At 51.4% G+C, this 17376-nt stretch overlaps 3 protein-coding genes across 4 annotated transcripts in view; 1 reads left to right on the top strand and 2 right to left on the bottom strand.

Annotated features, from left to right (window-relative positions):
• LOC137309379 (ferritin heavy chain, oocyte isoform-like) overlaps positions 1-17376 on the bottom strand; it is a 176879-nt gene that overhangs the window by 39683 nt on the left and 119820 nt on the right. The window lies entirely within an intron of this gene.
• LOC137309378 (zona pellucida sperm-binding protein 3-like) lies at positions 5010-7756 on the bottom strand. The gene is made up of 8 exons (XM_067977628.1): positions 7493-7756; positions 6498-6595; positions 6307-6410; positions 6038-6215; positions 5825-5951; positions 5665-5744; positions 5257-5583; positions 5010-5178 (listed from the first exon to the last, which is right to left on the bottom strand). The coding sequence occupies exons 1-7, from the start codon at positions 7676-7678 to the stop codon at positions 5400-5402; spliced, it is 957 nt and encodes a 318-aa protein (XP_067833729.1). The 5' UTR covers positions 7679-7756; the 3' UTR covers positions 5010-5178; positions 5257-5399.
• Positions 11608-12378, top strand: LOC137309361 (zona pellucida sperm-binding protein 3-like). Its single transcript, XM_067977612.1, has 4 exons — positions 11608-11702; positions 11790-11893; positions 11985-12162; positions 12249-12378. Exons 2-4 carry the CDS (start codon positions 11887-11889, stop codon positions 12376-12378), a joined length of 315 nt encoding a protein of 104 aa, XP_067833713.1. The 5' UTR covers positions 11608-11702; positions 11790-11886.

Raw genomic sequence — 17376 nt, 5'->3', positions numbered from 1 at the left:
ACATATGTCTTCACCGCCTGGAGGTCATTTGGTGGGCGGATCGCCCGCCATTTATACAAACCGCGGGAATTTCCCTGCCGTTCATTTCAATGGGAATCAGAATGGTCTTGGGCTGTAGCACAAAGTGGGTGATAGCGGATAGGCCGCCCATCACACATCCCACCTGATATTCAGTTCCCTTGACTTCAGTGGGACTTGACTGAATATCAGGAGGAAGCTTCAGCGAGCGATTCCGGCCGTCAGGCGGTACCGTCCAGGAAGAATTCCTGCCCCAGGTGATTTTAATAACGAGCGGTCAATCTGCAAGGCCAGTTTTAAACCAGATCACCAAGCGGAAAATGTACCCCAGAGAGTCTGTAATTATTCGTTCTGGGAACTGAAGTATATAGAAATTCAAGACAATAAATTTTCTGAATTTGTACATTTCCTGTGACCAGAACCCCGACCATCTCCTGTGGAACAAACGGATTTGTGTTAACATTGCAGAGAATCCATTGGAAATCCACATTGTGAATTGAAACATTCAGCATTGTACAAATTCCGGATTGGTGTCGGTCATTCAAACATTGTCACAGACACTCGCTTTATTTCATCTTATTCATCTCTCTCCCACCGTGAGATAAATATCTAACCCTCTGACACCAAAATCAATGAGCGACATATGTTTTCATCACGTTCATCGCGAAGAACTAATGGATCATCTTCAGTACAGCTGATTCAGACACTCTGAGAGGTCTCTTTTGGGCCTCTGTGAATGATCAATGAATGGATTGAAAAGGGCAGGTCAGTTAAAATCTGATTTTTTACCGTATGAACAAACAGCCAAGTGATTAGGAGATTCTAATTGCCAGTTTAGTGCAGACACCATGTGATGAGTTCAGCACTCACTCGAAAGCAAACTGAGAGCTGGTCTGTTTCTGGCTCTGTGATATTGGAAGGAGTGACTGGTTGTGTTTCAGGGGTCTGTGCTGTGCTGATGACTGGAGCAGAAAAAACATCTTTGGGCTGAAATCTACACCTGATTCTTTGATGCCTCGTGTGTTTGGACCTTTTCAACATCTGCTTTGCTCAGACAGCCTGTCATTGTTCTTCTTACAGAAACAAATATATGGAAAATATACAATCCTAGAATCTCACAGCACAGGAGGCCATTCGACCCATCGTGCAGTGGCCAGCTCTTTGAAGGATGTACCCGATTACTCCCATTCCCGTGCTCTTTACCCATAAACTTTGTAATTTTTACCTTTTCAAGTATTTATTCAATTTTCCTTTTAAAGTTACGATTGAATCGAGCTCCACCATCCTTTGAGGCAGTGCGTTCCAGATCATAACAATTCGCTGTGTAAAAAATCTCCTTATTTCCCTTCTAGTTCTTTTGCCAATCATCTTAAATCTGCGTCCGTTGGTTGCCGACCCTCCCGCCAGTGGGTGAAGTTTCTCCTTATTTACTCGATCAAAACCCCTCTTAATTTTGAACACGTGGATTACTTCTACCCTTAACCTTCATTGCTCGAAGCAGAACAATCCCAGGTTCTCGAGTCTCTCCACACAACTAAACCCCATCCCTGGTATAATTCTGGGAAATCTCCTCTCCATCCTCTCCAAGACCTTGACCTCCTTAATAAATTATAGTGCCCAGAATTGGACACAATACTTCAGATGAGGCCTGAACAATGATTTATAAACGTTTCACATAACTTCCTTGTTTTTGTGCTCTATTTCTCTATTATTAAGCCAAGGAACTGGATGCTGTTTTAACGGTTTCACCAACTTGTGCTGCCGCCCTCCGCTCTAATCCCATTGCCCGTCTCTCGGTCCTGACCCCGGGCTCGGGGACTCTCGGCCGGTCCAGGGCCCTTTAAGAGGGACGCGCCACACTGCGCATGTGCGCCGTTTATTTAAATCAAACCGCGCGATTCAAAGGAAAAGTGACGTCAGTTTCCGTCACAATAAAAACCGCTCGTTCTCAACCGAAAAAACGGAAAGTTTGTCTCGCGACACAACAGGAAGCGGCCGCTGATCCGGCGGGTGATGTGCGCATGTGCGAACATTCTCCCAGAGTGCAGCGCGGCCTGTCTCACAGATGGGGCCTTTTCTCTGCCGCTGTGCATTGTGGGAGATTCGGCCGCCATGACGGGCCCGGGTCACCGAGTTCATCCAATCACAGGTGAAGCTTCCCGGATTGGTGGAACCGACAGAGTGCAGGTGGTCTGTGGAGCGAGAGAATCTCTGAGAAGAGGGGCAGCCAATTGGGGAAATCACAGGAGGTGGTGACCGGTCATAAACCCAATCGGTGAATGACGGATTGAACCAAGGAAAGGAATGAAGAAACTCGACTGGGACCTGTGGGAACAGGCGGACTAATAAATTTAACCCGTGTCCAGTTCAGGTCACCACATTACAGGAAAGATGGGATTGCACCAGAGAGGGTCCAGAGGAGATTTACAAGGATGGTCCAGGAGTGGAGACTTTTAGCTTTGAGGAAGGATTGGATCGGCTGGAGTTGTTTTCATTGAAACAGAGGAGGCTGAGGGGGGATTTAATTGAGGTGTATAAAATTATTGGGGGCCACGCGGACTGCGTCACTTCAAGGCGGCAACTCACCCCCACCTTCTCAAAGGCAAATGGGATGGGCAATAAATGCTGCCCTTGCCAGTAACACCCACATCCCATGAACAAATAAAAAAAGAATATGAAGGTCCTATATCCCTTAGCAGAGAGGACAATAACCAGGGGGCATATATTTCAAATAATTGGAAGAATTCGAGGGGATCTGGGGATATTTTTTTTCACCCAGAGGGTGGTGTGGGTTTGAACCTGACTCGCTGAAAGGGTGGTAGAGGCAGAAACCGACATCGCTTTTTATAAGTACTTGGATGCGCACTTCAAGTCCCGTCACCTGAAAAGGCTGCGGACCAAGACCAAGAGTGCGATTCGGCTGGATAGCTTTTTCAGCTGGCACAGACACGATGGGCCGAATAGCCTCCTTCTGTGCTGTAAATTTCTATGATTCTATAACCCCTAGGTTCAAATGTAACATGGCAAAAGATACATGTCTACGGTTCAAAAAAAAATCTTTATAGGGAGGGGACAATGTAGAGTTCTGCCCGAAAATGTTGTTCACACAGACTCCATGAATTATTTTAAATGGGAATAATAGTGGAGGCACCTTGGAACAGAGGAACATTAAATTGGATGAGGGGGCGAGAGGAAAGTCATCTGTTTCTGTCCTGTAAGATCCTAAGCTTCATTGAGAATGAATTCATGAAGCATTTCTACATGGTATTTTGTTGCAACATTTTAAAAATACCCCAAAGTAGTTCTCCTGGTGTCCTGGTCAGTATATCCAGTTTGTAAAGCCTCCCTGAAATGTTTACATGTAAATCAGACAAGAGTCAGAAGAGGGTAGGATGGCCCTACACTACACTACAATGTATTGTCATCTATTGGGTTTAATGTTTCCTAACATTATTTATCAATAGTGTGAGGAAGCTGAGAGTGAAAGTGAGGAGGGGCCGTCTGACTGCAGTTTCCACTGGAAGAAAAATCACCTTGTGTGTAGTGAGCAGAAATGAATTGCTATTGTTAAAAGTTCCCACTAACTTATTATGATTCTACTGCAACAGAACGAGCCTGGATCTCCTGCTATGTTTAAACACTAAACTTCAGTGATTATAGCTCAAGTAAAATATTACTATGATTTGATTTAAATGGAGGAGTGGTTTCCACCTGCCAAAGAATGTTGTCTGAAGCGAGGGTGTTTACTGCTAACAGCTCCCATCCTGTTTAATAAACCCCCCGAATGTCTGATTTACCAAAAAGAAAAACCCAGCTCAGTAAAGATAAACAAATATGCTCTTATTAAATCTGAAGAACATTTTATGAACAAATTTCAGTATTTCAAAGGCAAGGTTGTCCCAGACATGGATTGTACCCAATTCACTGTAAAGTTATAAAGACACAGCCAGTTTAACGGCCAGGGGACATAACCTCGAAGTTCGAATTAGGACTTTCAGGAATGAAGTTAAGAGACACTTCTACACACAACGAGTGGGAGAAGTTAGGAACACTCTTCCACAAATGGCAGTTGATGCTAGCTCAATTGTTAAATCTATTATCTCAGGTTAAAATTTTGTTAATCAAAAAGGTAAGGGATATGACTAAGGCAGGTATATGGAGTTATGTCACAGATCAACCATGATCTCATTGAATGGTGGACCAGGCGAGAGGGGCTAAATGGCCAACTCCTGTTCCTATTGCCACCCCTCAAATATAGTGAATGATAAACAATAACGTAATCTGAAAAATAGCACTAACTACTTACAATACAATCCTGAGGGCCTGCCGTGAGGGGAAGCTGAGGATAACGAAACTTCAGTCTGTGCTCACGAGAAGACAGGTGAAATTCAAATCCAACAGAGGTAAATCACAACCGCTGGGCTCCCCGTCCCTCGCACTCTGTGCCTGTACCCAATGAGCACAACATTGCCCCCTGTGAACATTAATCTTTACACTGGGCATTGGAAATTTACTTGGAGCCCCAGCCCAACAAAACAAAGATCTTCACACCAGGGGCAGAGATCTTCAATCTTGGAAGAGAGTTCAAGTCCACCCACTTTCAATCCTATTGGTGTTTGGACAATTAGCTCCAAATGGGAAAGTTTAGGAGTTTGGAGCCCATGTGCGGATTCGAGTGATCAATGGCCACAGAGCACCAAGGGAATGATTGGGCAGTCAACCACCCGGCACCAGGACTTCAGGCCAGTCCCACTGTCCCTTCAGAGCTCATTGACCTGCACAATGAGGGCCTGGCAAGCCTTCACCCATTGCTGCAGCCATCCCTGGACTGGGCCTGGATACACTATTACCAGCCATTCTGCCACTAGTTACATGGACCCATTTCAACCCATTTCACTAACAGGAGGAACTGACGGAGGAGTGCAGTGTGTTACTAACACGGTATTGAGCACTCATTGTGTCGTTGACTGGAGACAGTGAGAAATGAGCAACCAGCCATGAGAAGATACAAGTGGTCACTGCTTTATTGGTCATTTGATAACTAGTTAAACTGGGTTTGCTTGTGTTTCCTGTTCAGGAACAAGGCAATCCAAGAAGCAGAGATCAGAGAGACAGCGCTCACAGTCAGGGCCAAGATCAGGACCACCTCAGACGCCACACCTATAAAGCAACAAGAAACCAATGGTTAGTGAAGGAAATACTGAGAGGAAAATGGAAACTAGCAGTCGGCCAACTCACCACCTGGAGACCTCTCCTGCATCCCTTGCTCAACATCATTAAGGGGCTCAGTTGCCAGGTCTGTCACATGAGGATCCAGAATGACCAAGGGTCCAAGTGAGGCCTCACCCTCCCACTTCAACTCAGCATCACTCTCTGCAATATCAAACATTCCAGTTAGAGGGTAAAGGGTGACCTCCAACAATCAAGAGGATCAATGTCCTACCAGGTCCAGATACAAGATCCCTCCTTCCTCTGGAATCAACGAGGAAATCCCTTGTGGCACTGCAGTTGCCCAGATGACAACAGGCACACACGTCATTGGTCGATTCTTCCAATGGGGTCCAGCTCAACCAGAGAATCAGTTTATCAACCAGGTTGTCCATCACCCTTTAATCAACACATCCCTGAACGAGAGAGGGAACTTACATATTCTGGAAAGTACAAGCTTTGTTCATGGAATCTCTCCGATCCACTGCAGCAACTTTCAGGTGACAGGTGATGAAAATCTGAGGGACACATTCAATACAAGTTGTTATTTAGTGACCTCCTCCCAACACGGGGAACCCAATGTTTGGCTTCCTCTTACCAAGGAACGGTCATCTCCAAAGAAGCGGAACGCATCCAGGTCAAACTGGAGTTTGTCCAGCTTACGTTCACCTCTTGGCAACACAAAGGTTGAAAAGGAGTCCTCAGCTTTGCTGTCCAGGAGGCAACTGAAGAAAGATTTAAAAAACAGACAAAGTGAATTAAGTGAACCTATTGAGACAGAACCAGCTGGAGAAAGCAGAGAGCTCCTTACCCATGGGAGTCAATGATGTTGTTTCTTGGGGTGGAATCCTTGTCTGGGCTCAATGCAGCTGCACAGCTGTCAATGTAGAGCTTCAAGGGCATGTGGTTGGTCATTGAAACAGAGGCCTCAATGTGAATGAGGTCACCCAGGTAGTAGACAGTCGAGGTGCACTCTGTCAGCCAGTCATCTGAAGTACAAGAGGAAAAGGGTTGGAGACATTGGGTGTAACTCCCAGTGGGAGACAACAGAAAAGCACTCGCCATCCACCCATCACATACCGTTCATAAGACGCAGTGAGAATGACAGAAGCCCTTCTCCAGACTTGGTCGAGCTGAATGGGATCCAGGTGGGCTTGATAGGGTCACTGCTCACATTGCCCTTCCTGAAAGGAGAGTACAGTAATTTCAGGACAACTTCACAGAACTGCACCTGCTGTAGACCTTATTTGCAATAGAGTAAAGATTCTTACCTAAAATAGTGGCACTCAATGGGAATGACAATAACAGATCCACGAGCATTTGGGGTGTGGTTCAGGTGGGTGGTGTCGACCAGGAAATCGCCAGCCATCTGAAAGACATCAGGTTAAGGAATGAAGAGCTGGTCTCATTGAACAAAAGCTATTTCTGGTCATTTTCCTACCCTGTTAAGCAGCAGTTTGAGGGGTTTCAGCTGCTCCTCAATGACACATGATTGAAGTAGCTCCACCATTGGTAGAAGTTGCCTGGAGCAGCCTCTGTTACTCTGCTCAGTCCACCTTCTATTACAGGGGACTTCAGGCCTGCAGTCAGAAACCCTGAAATGATTGGCACTGCCAGATTTGATGAGCATTCTTTCCCATATAGATTCGAGCTTTCACCTTAAGGGGCTCAAGTTACCCCTGATATGGAGCACAAAACACAACATCACTTTTAAATCTCATCTGTGTCCGTGGAATCAGTGGTATTGGCAGGTGTAAGAACCAAAAGTGGAGTTCCCCTTTAATACACTGTATCCCAATTATTGTTCCACTTGTTTCATCTTTCAAGGGAAGTCTCAACAGGAACTTCCACACTGAACATTCATTGACCACAAGTTGAGGCAACAGGCCTGAATATCCACAGGAAGGAACGGAAAAGATAAATCAATTGAGGCACAAAAGAACAGAGTGGTTTGGAGAAATGCAGGTGAAGGTTCAAGGTCAATAGAATTGAATCTCAGAGTTAGAGAGTAGCAATGACCCATTTAAGAAAGATGCAGTCCCTCAGTGACAAGTTGAATTTCTTTTTAAATATAAAGCGAAGATTGACATGTCAACATAAAGAAGTAGTTTCACACAGGGTGATACTTCACAGTGGGCAAAAATTTATACACAGATTTCATTCAGGGATCTCCTCAGTGGCTGGAGTTTCCCCCGATGTTAATGAGTTCAGAGTGGGCAGTAATCCACACAGTGAAATTGGAGCAAGAGTTGAGGAATCACATTACCTGCAATCTGCTGCCACATTCATGGAGCCCATAGTCAAAGAGGACAGTGTGGTTCTGAGAGTAGATCCCAGTTGGCCGACAACCTGCTGTCCCCAGGGTCAGGTCAGCAGCTTTAATCAGGTGCCTGGTTCTAAATAAATCCATGTCTACCCTCACCAGCAGGTTCTGCTCTCCACACTGCACCATCACAGTCTGCAGTGGAGACAGACTTCTCCCCTCAGACACACTGAAATGGGAACCAAAGGGAGGGACAGGAGGAGGGACTCTCTGGGGCACAGGGGTGGGTTTTACTCTTCTCCATGGAAATCTCTGGCCTACAAACTGTTGCCAAATATCAGAGCAACAAACCTCTCCAACTAACACCAGCATTGAGAACAAACCTCTCACTACAAAATCCCCCATGATAGCAAACAACTCAACTATCACTTTACCCACCAACCAGCACCTTTTTTTTTTTCTTTTTTTTTTTTTCTGGCCCCCCTTTTATAAGAAGGGGGGGGGTGTAGGGTGTGCTTAAGTACTAAAAACCAAATAAAACGAAACCAGGCATCAAATTAAAATTTTATTTTCCTCGTCCAGGATGCACTCCAGCACCTGCGGTGCCCACCGGTCGCGGAAAGCCTCAAGCGTACCGGCAGACACCGCGTGCTCCATCTCCAGGGCCACCCGGGCGCGGAGCAACCCGCGAAAGAGAGGCAGACAGGCCGAGCGCCCGCCCCCTCGGACCGCGAGCATCCTGGACCTGTGGATATCCAGGATGCACTCCAGTTTCGTCTAGTTTTCTGGTGGGTCAGTGGCGGGTGGACTCCCTGCCGGAGGAGCTCAGGCCTTTCGCCTGGAGTACCACGCACCTCCGGTACCTGGGAGTCTACCTCGGCCCTGCCGAGGAAGCCTGGCCGGCGAACTGGGAAGAGCTGGAGGCCAAGGTCGCCGCTCGCCTGGCGCGCTGGACAGGACTGCTCCGAGTGTTATCCTACAGGGGTCGAGTGCTGGTTATAAACCAGCTGGTGGCCGCCATGTTGTGGTACCGGTTGGTCACTTTGACCCCCCCCCCCGAGTTTGTCGCCAAGATTCAGAGGAAGTTTGTCGACTTCTTCTGGGCCAGAGGGATACACTGGGTCGCTGCCGCGGTCCTGAGTCTCCCGCTTAGGGAGGGCGGTCAGGGGCTGGTGTGCGTCCGCACCCAGGTGGCAACTTTCCGCCTTCGGACGCTGCGGCCATACCTGTACGTTGAGCGTCCTCTTAGATGGCGTGCGCTGGCGACGTATTTTTTCCGCCAGCTGCACGGCCTGAACTACGACACGCAGCTCCTGTTCATCTCGCTGGTGGGCGGCCGCACGTCTTTGCAGGAGCTGCCTGTCTTTTACCAGGATCTGCTCAGGGTCTGGAACATGGTCGCCTCCGGTCGGAGCTCTCGCCCGTCAGGGGTAGCGGCCGTCCTGCAGGAGCCGCTGCTCGGGAATCCGTTCCTCCGCGATATCGGCTTCGGCCACTCGCGGCTGTCGGTGCGGAGGGCCGTGGCCGGTCGGGTGACCAGAGTCAGGGACGTCCTGGATGGCGGAGGGTCGGGTTGGCTCGAGCCGTGGGCGCTCGCCGCACGGATGTCCTCGTGGCGTGCCGGGGACGCGACCATCGCCATCCGGGCGTTGAAATCGGCGCTCGGCCCTGACGCCACTCGGGGTGTGGAGGCGGCTCAAGCGTGCGGAGCCATCCCGTCCGATCTGACCCCCGTTCGGACGGAATTCCTCATCGGCGCCAGGCCCCGAAACCTCCCTCGGGGGGCTGCGCCTCACAACTTGAGCCGTCTCTCGGAAATTCCCTCCGTGCCGTTTCACACCGCGCGGAGGGATTTCCTGTACGGGCTGCTCCTGCACACTCTCCACTTCCTCGCCCTCGTCTCTCGCCCGGACACGCCCTGGCGTACCATCCTGCCGTCCGGCGGAGACGGGGGTCCCCAGTGGGGGGCTCTCTACTCAGGGATCCTCCCGTGTTCCATCAGGGATCTGGGGTGGAGAGTGTTGCACGGAGCAGTGGCGTGCAACAGGCGTTTACGCCATTTTACGGACTCCCAGGCCGCCTGCAATTTCTGCGGCCTGGAGGAGTCCGTGTTTCATTTGTTCACGGGGTGTGGGAGACTGCAGCCCCTGTTTGATTATTTGGAGAGGCTGCTCCTCAGGTTCTGGCTGCACTTCAGTCCCACGCTCCTGATCTTTGGCCGCCCGGTGAGGAGGGGAGCGGGCAGGTCGGTGGACGTCCTCGTGGGCCTGCTCCTGGGCCTGTCCAAGGTGGCCATCCACAGGTCCAGGTTGCGTGCGGCCGGTGGGGGCGGTCGCTCGGACTGTCTGCCTCTCTTCCGCGGGATGCTCCGCGCCCGGGTGGCCCTGGAGATGGAGCACGCGGTGTCTGCCGGTACGCTCGAGGCTTTCCGCGACCGGTGGGCACCGCAGGGGCTGGAGTGCATCCTGAACGGGGAAAATAAAATTTTAATTTGATACCTGGTTTCGTTTTATTTGGTTTTTAGTATTTAAGCACACCCTACACCCCCCCTTCTTATAAAAGGGGGGCCTAAGGAAAAAAAAAGAAAAAAAAAAGGGATCAGAAAAAGAAAAAAAAAAGAAAGGTGCTGAAAAAAAAAGAAACAAAAAAAAAATAATAATAATAATTTTATTATTTCGGTCCAGGATGCACTCCAGTTTCGTCTAGTTTTCTCGTTCAGCCTCATCTGGGACAATTGGCGTCAGCTGACTGCAGGTTGTGTATAAAAGGTGCTGGTTGGTGGGTAAAGTGATAGTTGAGTTATTTGGTATCATGGGGGATTTAGTGGTGAGAGGTTTGTTTCCTGTTCCGAGTGATTTGTTGCTCTGATATTTGGCAACAGTTTTGAGGGCAGAGATTTCCATGGAGAAGAGTAAAACCCACCCCTGTGCCCCAGAGAGTCCCTCCCCCTGTCCCTCCCTTTGGTTCCCATTTCAGTGTGTCTGAGGGGAGAAGTCTGTCTCCACTGCAGACTGTGATGGTGCAGTGTGGAGAGCGGAACCTGCTGGTGAGGGTAGACATGGATTTATTTAGAACCAGGCACCTGATTAAAGCTGCTGACCTGACCCTGGGGACAGCAGGTTGTTGGCCAACTGGGATCTACTCTCAGAACCACACTGTCCTCTTTGACTATGGGCTCCATGAATGTGGCAGCAGATTGCAGGTAATGTGATTCCTCAACTCTTGCTCCAATTTCACTGTGTAGATTACTGCCCACTCTGAGCTCATTAACATCGGGTGAAACTCCAGCCACTGAGGAGATCCCTGAATGAAATCTGTGTATAAATTCTTGCCCACTGTTAAATATCACCCTGTGTGAAACTACTTCTTTATGTTGCCATGTCTATCTTAGCTTTATATTTAAAAAGAACTTCAACTTGTCACTGAGGGACTGCATCTTTCTTAAATGGGTCATTACTACTCTCTAACTCTGAGATTCAACTCCATTGGCCTTGAACCTTCACCTACATTTCTCCAAACCACTCTGTTCTTTTGTGCCTCAATTGATTTATCTTTTCTGTGCCTTCCTGTGGATATTCAGGCCTGTTGACTCAACTTGTGGTCAATGAATGTTCAGTGTGGAAGTTCCTGTTGAGACTTCTCTTGAAAGATGAAACAAGTGGAATAATAATTGGGATACAATGAATTAAAGGGGAACTCCACTTTTGGTTATTACACCTGCCAATCCACTTGATTCCATGGATACAGATGAGGTTTAAAAGTGATGTTGTGTTTTGTGCTCCATATCAGGGGTAACTTGAAGCCCCTTCAGGTGAAAGCTCTATTCTATATGGGAAAGAATGCTCATCAAATCTGGCAGTGCCAATCATTTCAGGGTTTCTGACTGCAGGCCTGAAGTCCCCTGTAATAGAAGGTGGACTGAGCAGAGTAACAGAGGCTGCTCCAGGCAACTTCTGCCAATGGTGGAGCTGCTTCAATCATGTGTCATTGAGGAGCAGCTGAAACCCCTCAAACTGCTGCTTAACAGGGAGGAAAATGACCAGAAATAGCTTTTGTCCAATGACCAGCTCTTCATTCCTTAACCTGATGTCTTTCAGATGGCTGGAGATTTCCTGGTCCACACCACCCACCTGAACCATACCCCAAATGCTCGTGGATCTGTCATTGTGAGAACTAATGGAGCAGTCATTCCCATTGAGTGTCACTATTTTAGGTAAGAATCTTTACTCTATTGCAAATGAGGTCTACAGCAGGTGCAGTTCTCTGAAGTTGTCCTGAAATTACACGCCTGTCCTTCCAGGAAGGGCAATGTGAGCAGTGACCCTATCAAGCCCACCTGGATCCCATTCAGCTCGACCAAGTCTGGAGAAGGGCTTCTGTCATTCTCGCTGCGTCTTATGAACGGTATGTGATGGGTGGATGGGGAGTGCTTTTCTGTCGTCTCCCACTGGGAGTTACACCCACTGTCTCCAACCCTTGTCCTCTTGTACTTCAGATGACTGGCTTCCAGAGCGCACCTCGACTGTCTACTACCTGGGTGACCTCATTCACATTGAGGCCTCTGTTTCGATGACCAACCACATGCCCTTGAAGCTCTACATTGACAGCTGTGCAGCTACATTGAGCCCAGACAAGGATTCCACCCCAAGATACAACATCATTGACTACCATGGGTAAGGAGCTCTCCTCTTTCTCCAGCTGGTTATGTCCCAAAGGTTCACTTAATTCACTTTGTCTGTTTTTAAAAATCTTTCTTCAGTTGCCTCCTGGACAGCAAAGCTGAGGACTCCTTTTCAACCTTTGTGTTGCCAAGAGTGAATGTGAGCTGGACAAACTCCAGTTTGATCTGGATGCATTCTGCTTCTTTGGAGATGACCGTTCCGAGATAAGAGGATGCCAAACATTGGGGTTCCCCATGTTGGGAGGAGGTCACCAAATAACAACTTGTATTGAATGTGTCCCTCAGATTTTCATCACCTGTCACCTGAAAGTTGCTGCAGTGGATCGGAGAGATTCCATGAACAAAGCTTGTACTTTCCAGAATATGTAAGTTCCCTCTCACTCAGGGATGTGTTGTATTAAAGGGTGATGGACAACCTGGTTGATAAACTGATTCTCTGGTTTAGCTCGACCCCATTGGAAGAATTGACCAACGACGTGTGTGCCTGTTGTTGTCTGGGCAACTGCAGTGCCAGGAGGGAATTCTGACTTGATTCCAGAGGAAGGAGGGATCTTGTATCTGGACCTGGTAGGACATTGATCCTCTCTATGTTGGTGGTCACCCTTTACCCTCTCTAACTGGAATGTTTGATATTGCAGGGAGTGATGCTGAATTGAAGTGGGAGGGTGAGGCCTCACTTGGACCCCTGGTCATTCTGGATCCTGAAGTGTCAGAGCTGGCAACTGAGCCCCTTAATGATGTTGAGCAAAGGATGCAGGAGAGGTCTCCAGGTGGTGAGTTGGCGGACTGCTGGTTTCCATTTTCCCCTCAGTATTTCCTTCACTCACTGACCATTGGTTTCTTCTTCCGTTTTCGGTGTGGAGTCTGAGGTGGTCCTGATCCTGATCCTGGCCCTGACTGTGACCGCTGTCTCTGATCTCTGCTTTTTTTTCTTAGGCCCCCTTTTATAATTAGTGGGGGTTTAGGGTGTGTTTGTGCAGAAAACCAAAAACCAGTGTCAAATTAAGATTTTATTATTTTTGTCCAGGATGCTCTCCAGCCCCTGCAGTGCCCATCGGCGGAGATGGTGTCGCCATATTCCATCGAGCTACACCCACCCCAAGTCTCAGGCCGACTAATAACAAAGGCCTTGCAAAAGAAAACCTCCTCTCCCCAATTCCCACTGTGTTTGGAGAGGGGCTCCTTTGCAGGATTTTGTAAAAAAGAATATCCGTGATAGTGGGAGGGAGGGATGGTCGAATGGGAAGGAGGGAGTCTGCAGGGGTGGGCTGCTGCAGAAGTAGGTGGAAGAGGGGCGGGGTTGCACCTTAACAGGTGGATCTTCTGGATGTCTTCCGGTGGGCAGGGGGAGATGTCTTCCCCTAGACAGCTGGAGCTGCCCAGGCTCAGTCCTCCACAGATTGAAAAGTAACTTCACCCAGGCAGCTCCAGCTGTCCTGGGCCAGACACTGGGGGGAAACCCCCTGTTCTGCATGATCTTTCCTCCCCCTATCTTCAGTTGGTCACACTGCACCGCACCGACCTCCTCTTCCTCCCTCTGTTGGATGGTATCGGTCAGCAGCAGCACACCCCTCACAGTGAATGGTGGTCGTCTTCTTCTTCCTTCCCTCCCTGTTGGTTGTTTGTTCCTCTCCTTCTCCTGGATTCAGAGGTATACAAGCAAGGGCTAGTACTTTTCACCCTGCTCTCCACTCTGAGCTCTCGCTCTGACCTCCACTCTGCTCTACTCAGCAGTATTAACTGGCAAGTTCAGTCAGGCTGATCCCTGGATGGATTGATGGTCTGTCTGAAAGACATCCAATCGTATCCCAACAGTGACTCCTTATTTTTTCTTTTAGAAATTTATGAAATAGGACAATGGAAGTGATTGAACGAAAGGAGGATCCGAAAGACATTGAGTTGGATCAAAAACAGTTTTTTACTATTTTCACCACTACGCTCAGCTCAGGAGTGTGGGATGGAAGAGCAGCTGGGGGTTTATCAGCTACTCTTTTTCTGATGAGTCTGAAAGACATCCAATCGCATCAAAGCAGTGACCTTTTTGCTGTTTTTAGCAGCCAGGATTTTTCGCGACTTTTTTCCATTCCCAACAGTGACATTTTTTAGGCCCCCCTTTTAAAAGGAGGGGGATTTAGGGTGTTTTTATGTGCAAAAATCCCAAAGAAAAACCAAAACCAGTTTCAAATTATAATTTTATTCTCCTTGTCCAGGATACACTCCAGCCCCTGCGGTGCCCACCGGTCACGGAAAGCCTCCAGCGTAACAGCAGACACCGCGTGCTCCAACTCCAGGGCCACCCGGGCGCGGAGCATTCCGCGGAAGAGAGGCAGACAGTCCGAGCAACCGCCCCCACGGGCCGCAAGCAACCTGGACCTGTGGATGGCCACCTTGGACAGGCCCACGAGGACGTCCGCCGGCCTGCCCGCCCCCCTCCTCACCGGGCGGCCAAAGATCAGGAGCGTGGGACTGAATTGCAGCCAGAACCTGAGGAGCAGCCCCTCCAAATAATCACAGGGGCTGCAGTCTCGCACACCCAGTGAACAAATGAAACACGGACTCCTCCAGGCCGCAGAAATTGCAGGCAGCCTGGGAGTCCGTGAAATGGGGTAAACGCCTATTGCACGCGACTGCTCCGTGCAACACTCTCCACCCCAGATGCCCGATGTAACACAGGAGGATCCCCGAGTGGAGAGCCCCCCCACTGGGGACCCCCGCCTCTGCCGGATGGCAGGCCAGGGCGTGTCCGGGCGAGAGACGAGGGCGAGGAAGTGGAATGTGTGCAGGAGCAGCCCGTACAGGAAATCCCTCCGTGCGGAGTGAAGAGGCACGAAAGGAATTTCCGAGACAGCTCAAGTTGTGAGGCGCAGCCTCCCGAGCCAGATTCAGCGGAGCGTCCAGCTGGTCGGCGTCCTCCGGGCTGACCTTTGGCAGGTCCTCCCACAAAACTCTGCGCGCTTCCTCACTGGACGGCTCTGGAGAGAACAGAGCCTCGTAGTAGGATCGAGCCCGGGCCCTGACTCCCTCCGGGTCCGAGACGAGGGACCCGTCGTCGGCCAGCAGCGTAAGGAGCTGCTTACGGGCCCCCCGCCGCTTTTCCAGCGAGGTCCAGTTGCAGGTCCCTCAGAGCATCCTTCCCTTTGTATGCCCACCGCAGGGCCGGATCCTCGGCGGCCTGACCGAGACGGGACTCCAGGCCAAGCACCTCCTGCTCCAACCGCCTGACCTCGGACTCCCGCCTCTTAGTCGACCCCCTCGCGTACTCTTGACAGAAGAGGCGGACGTGAGCCTTGCCCACGTCCCACCATAGCCTCAAGGAGGAGAAGCCTCCCCGCTTCCCTCTCCAGTCGCTCCAGAACAGACGGAACGAGTTCCGGAACCGCGCGTCCTCCAGCAGCCGGTTGTTAAAGTGCCAGTACGCGGACCCCGACCGGGCGCGGAGCAGAGCGAGCTCCATCCACACCAGGTGGTGGTCCGAGCACGACACCGGCCGGATGGAGGCCGACGGGACGCAGGAGGCGTACGCCCGCGAAACGTACAGGCGGTCGATTCTGGAGCTCCCTCCTCCGTCCCTCACAAAGGTGAACTGGCTGGAGTCGGGATGGAGATTCCGCCAGACGTCCACCAAGTCGAAGGACCCGACCAGGTTCCTCAACTTCCCCGTCGCCGACCGGCGATCCGCGGGACCGGAGCGGTCCCTCGCCTCGAGGGTACGGTTAAAATCCCCCCCGAGGATAATGCACTCGCCGGCGTCGACGGAGTTCAGGTAAGTGGACACTTCTTCAAAGAAGCTCACTTGCTCGGCTCCGGACCAGGGGGCGTACACGTTCACCAGGTGAAGCGGCACGTCCCCGTGGCGAAGGGCTACGTGGAGCAAGCGGCCCGGCACCGGCTCCTTGACCCCCAAGATCTCCGGCTGAAAAGTCGGGGCCAACAAGATGGCCACCCCGCTCGAAACGCTGGCGAGGTGACTCAAGTAGACCCCCCCTCCCCATTCCAGGATCCACGTGGCCTCGTCTCCCGGAACGGTGTGGGTTTCCTGCAGAAAGCACACCGCATACTTCCCGTCCCGAAGGACCGAGAACTTGTCAAATCTACGGCGGGCGTCTCTGCCGCCGTTGATGTTGAGGCTGGCTATGGTGATCTCCATGGCAAGAGCACAGCGCAACCTACTTAAACCTAACGCGCGGAGGGAGCGGGGCCGCTAGTCGACCGCCACTCCCTCAAGAGCCCGGTGAGGAGGGATCTGAGCCGACGCAGCCCGACCCCGCCGCCGTCCCCTTCCGCGGCCACGGACGCGACGGCGGCCAGGACCGAGCGGATTAACTGCGCCGGCTCCGACCAACGGTCGAGGGCCAGCCGGACGCCATCGCGACGATGGCTCCAAACGGACACAAAATCCCGGAGTTCCTCAACGGGGATGAGGGGAGACTCGGTGTCGGGCACGAGGGCGTCCACCACCTCACTGGTGGCGAACTCCAAATCCTCCCCAGTGCCCACCACCGAGTCCCCGTCCTCCTCCGGGTCATCGTCGCCCGCGGCCGACCCACTCCCCGCACAGGGTGCGGAGAACGAGACGGCCGCGCCGGCCAGCCCCGCCTCTGTCACGATCCCACCCCCCGGATCGTCGGCAGAGGAGTCCCCCCCGGGCTCTACCGGGGGCTCCGGGTCAGAGGGCGGCGCCGGGCGGGGACCCTCCCCATCCTCCGAGCGGTGAAAAACAGGCACCCGGATATAGGGGCAAACCGGGGAAACCGGGGAGAACGTATACTCCAGTTCTCCCACCTCCCCCGGCTCCGTGCCCAGATACTGGGAGGAGGGGGTCCCCCCACCCACGTCGCCACCGACCGACCCGGCCCGTGAGATATTTTTATTAAACCCCGCCACCAGGTCGAGCAGGTCCTGGGAGAGGTCGAGCCGGGGGCAGACGAATCCGGCCTCTTCGGCCTCGCCCGCCCCGGCACCCAGGACGCCCGACCCGGTGAACGGGGTACGTATGTCTATGGGCGGATCCGCGACCCCCCCTATCAGCAGGGTCTCTCCATCCCCCCCGGGAGGCACGGGCACGATCTCCTCCCCCCGAGAGGCAGAAGACCCCCGCCGCTGTTTAGATGTAACGGGTGGGGCCGCAGGATCCGCGAGTGGCGCCAACTCCCCATCCACGGGGGGCCGTCCCTTAGCAGGTTTCCCCCCCGCTTCCAGGGAGTGG

The sequence above is a fragment of the Heptranchias perlo genome, unplaced genomic scaffold (assembly GCF_035084215.1).
Source record: "Heptranchias perlo isolate sHepPer1 unplaced genomic scaffold, sHepPer1.hap1 HAP1_SCAFFOLD_163, whole genome shotgun sequence".
In the NCBI taxonomy this organism is placed as follows: domain Eukaryota; kingdom Metazoa; phylum Chordata; class Chondrichthyes; order Hexanchiformes; family Hexanchidae; genus Heptranchias; species Heptranchias perlo.
Note: the sequence above shows the minus strand (reverse complement) of the source record. Positions and strands in the feature narration are given on the sequence as shown.

Excerpts from the sequence above, each read along its gene's own strand:
- LOC137309378 (XM_067977628.1), bottom strand. The coding sequence starts at position 7,678 with ATGGTGCAGTGTGGAGAGCAGAACCTGCTGGTGAGGGTAGACATGGAT. Across the intron at positions 6,411-6,497 it reads ATTGAGTGCCACTATTTTAG|GAAGGGCAATGTGAGCAGTG; the intron begins GTAAGAATCTTT and ends CTCTCCTTTCAG. Across the intron at positions 6,216-6,306 it reads CTCACTGCGTCTTATGAACG|ATGACTGGCTGACAGAGTGC; the intron begins GTATGTGATGGG and ends CTTGTACTTCAG.
- LOC137309361 (XM_067977612.1), top strand. Across the intron at positions 12,163-12,248 it reads AACATCATTGACTACCATGG|TTGCCTCCTGGACAGCAAAG; the intron begins GTAAGGAGCTCT and ends ATCTTTCTTCAG.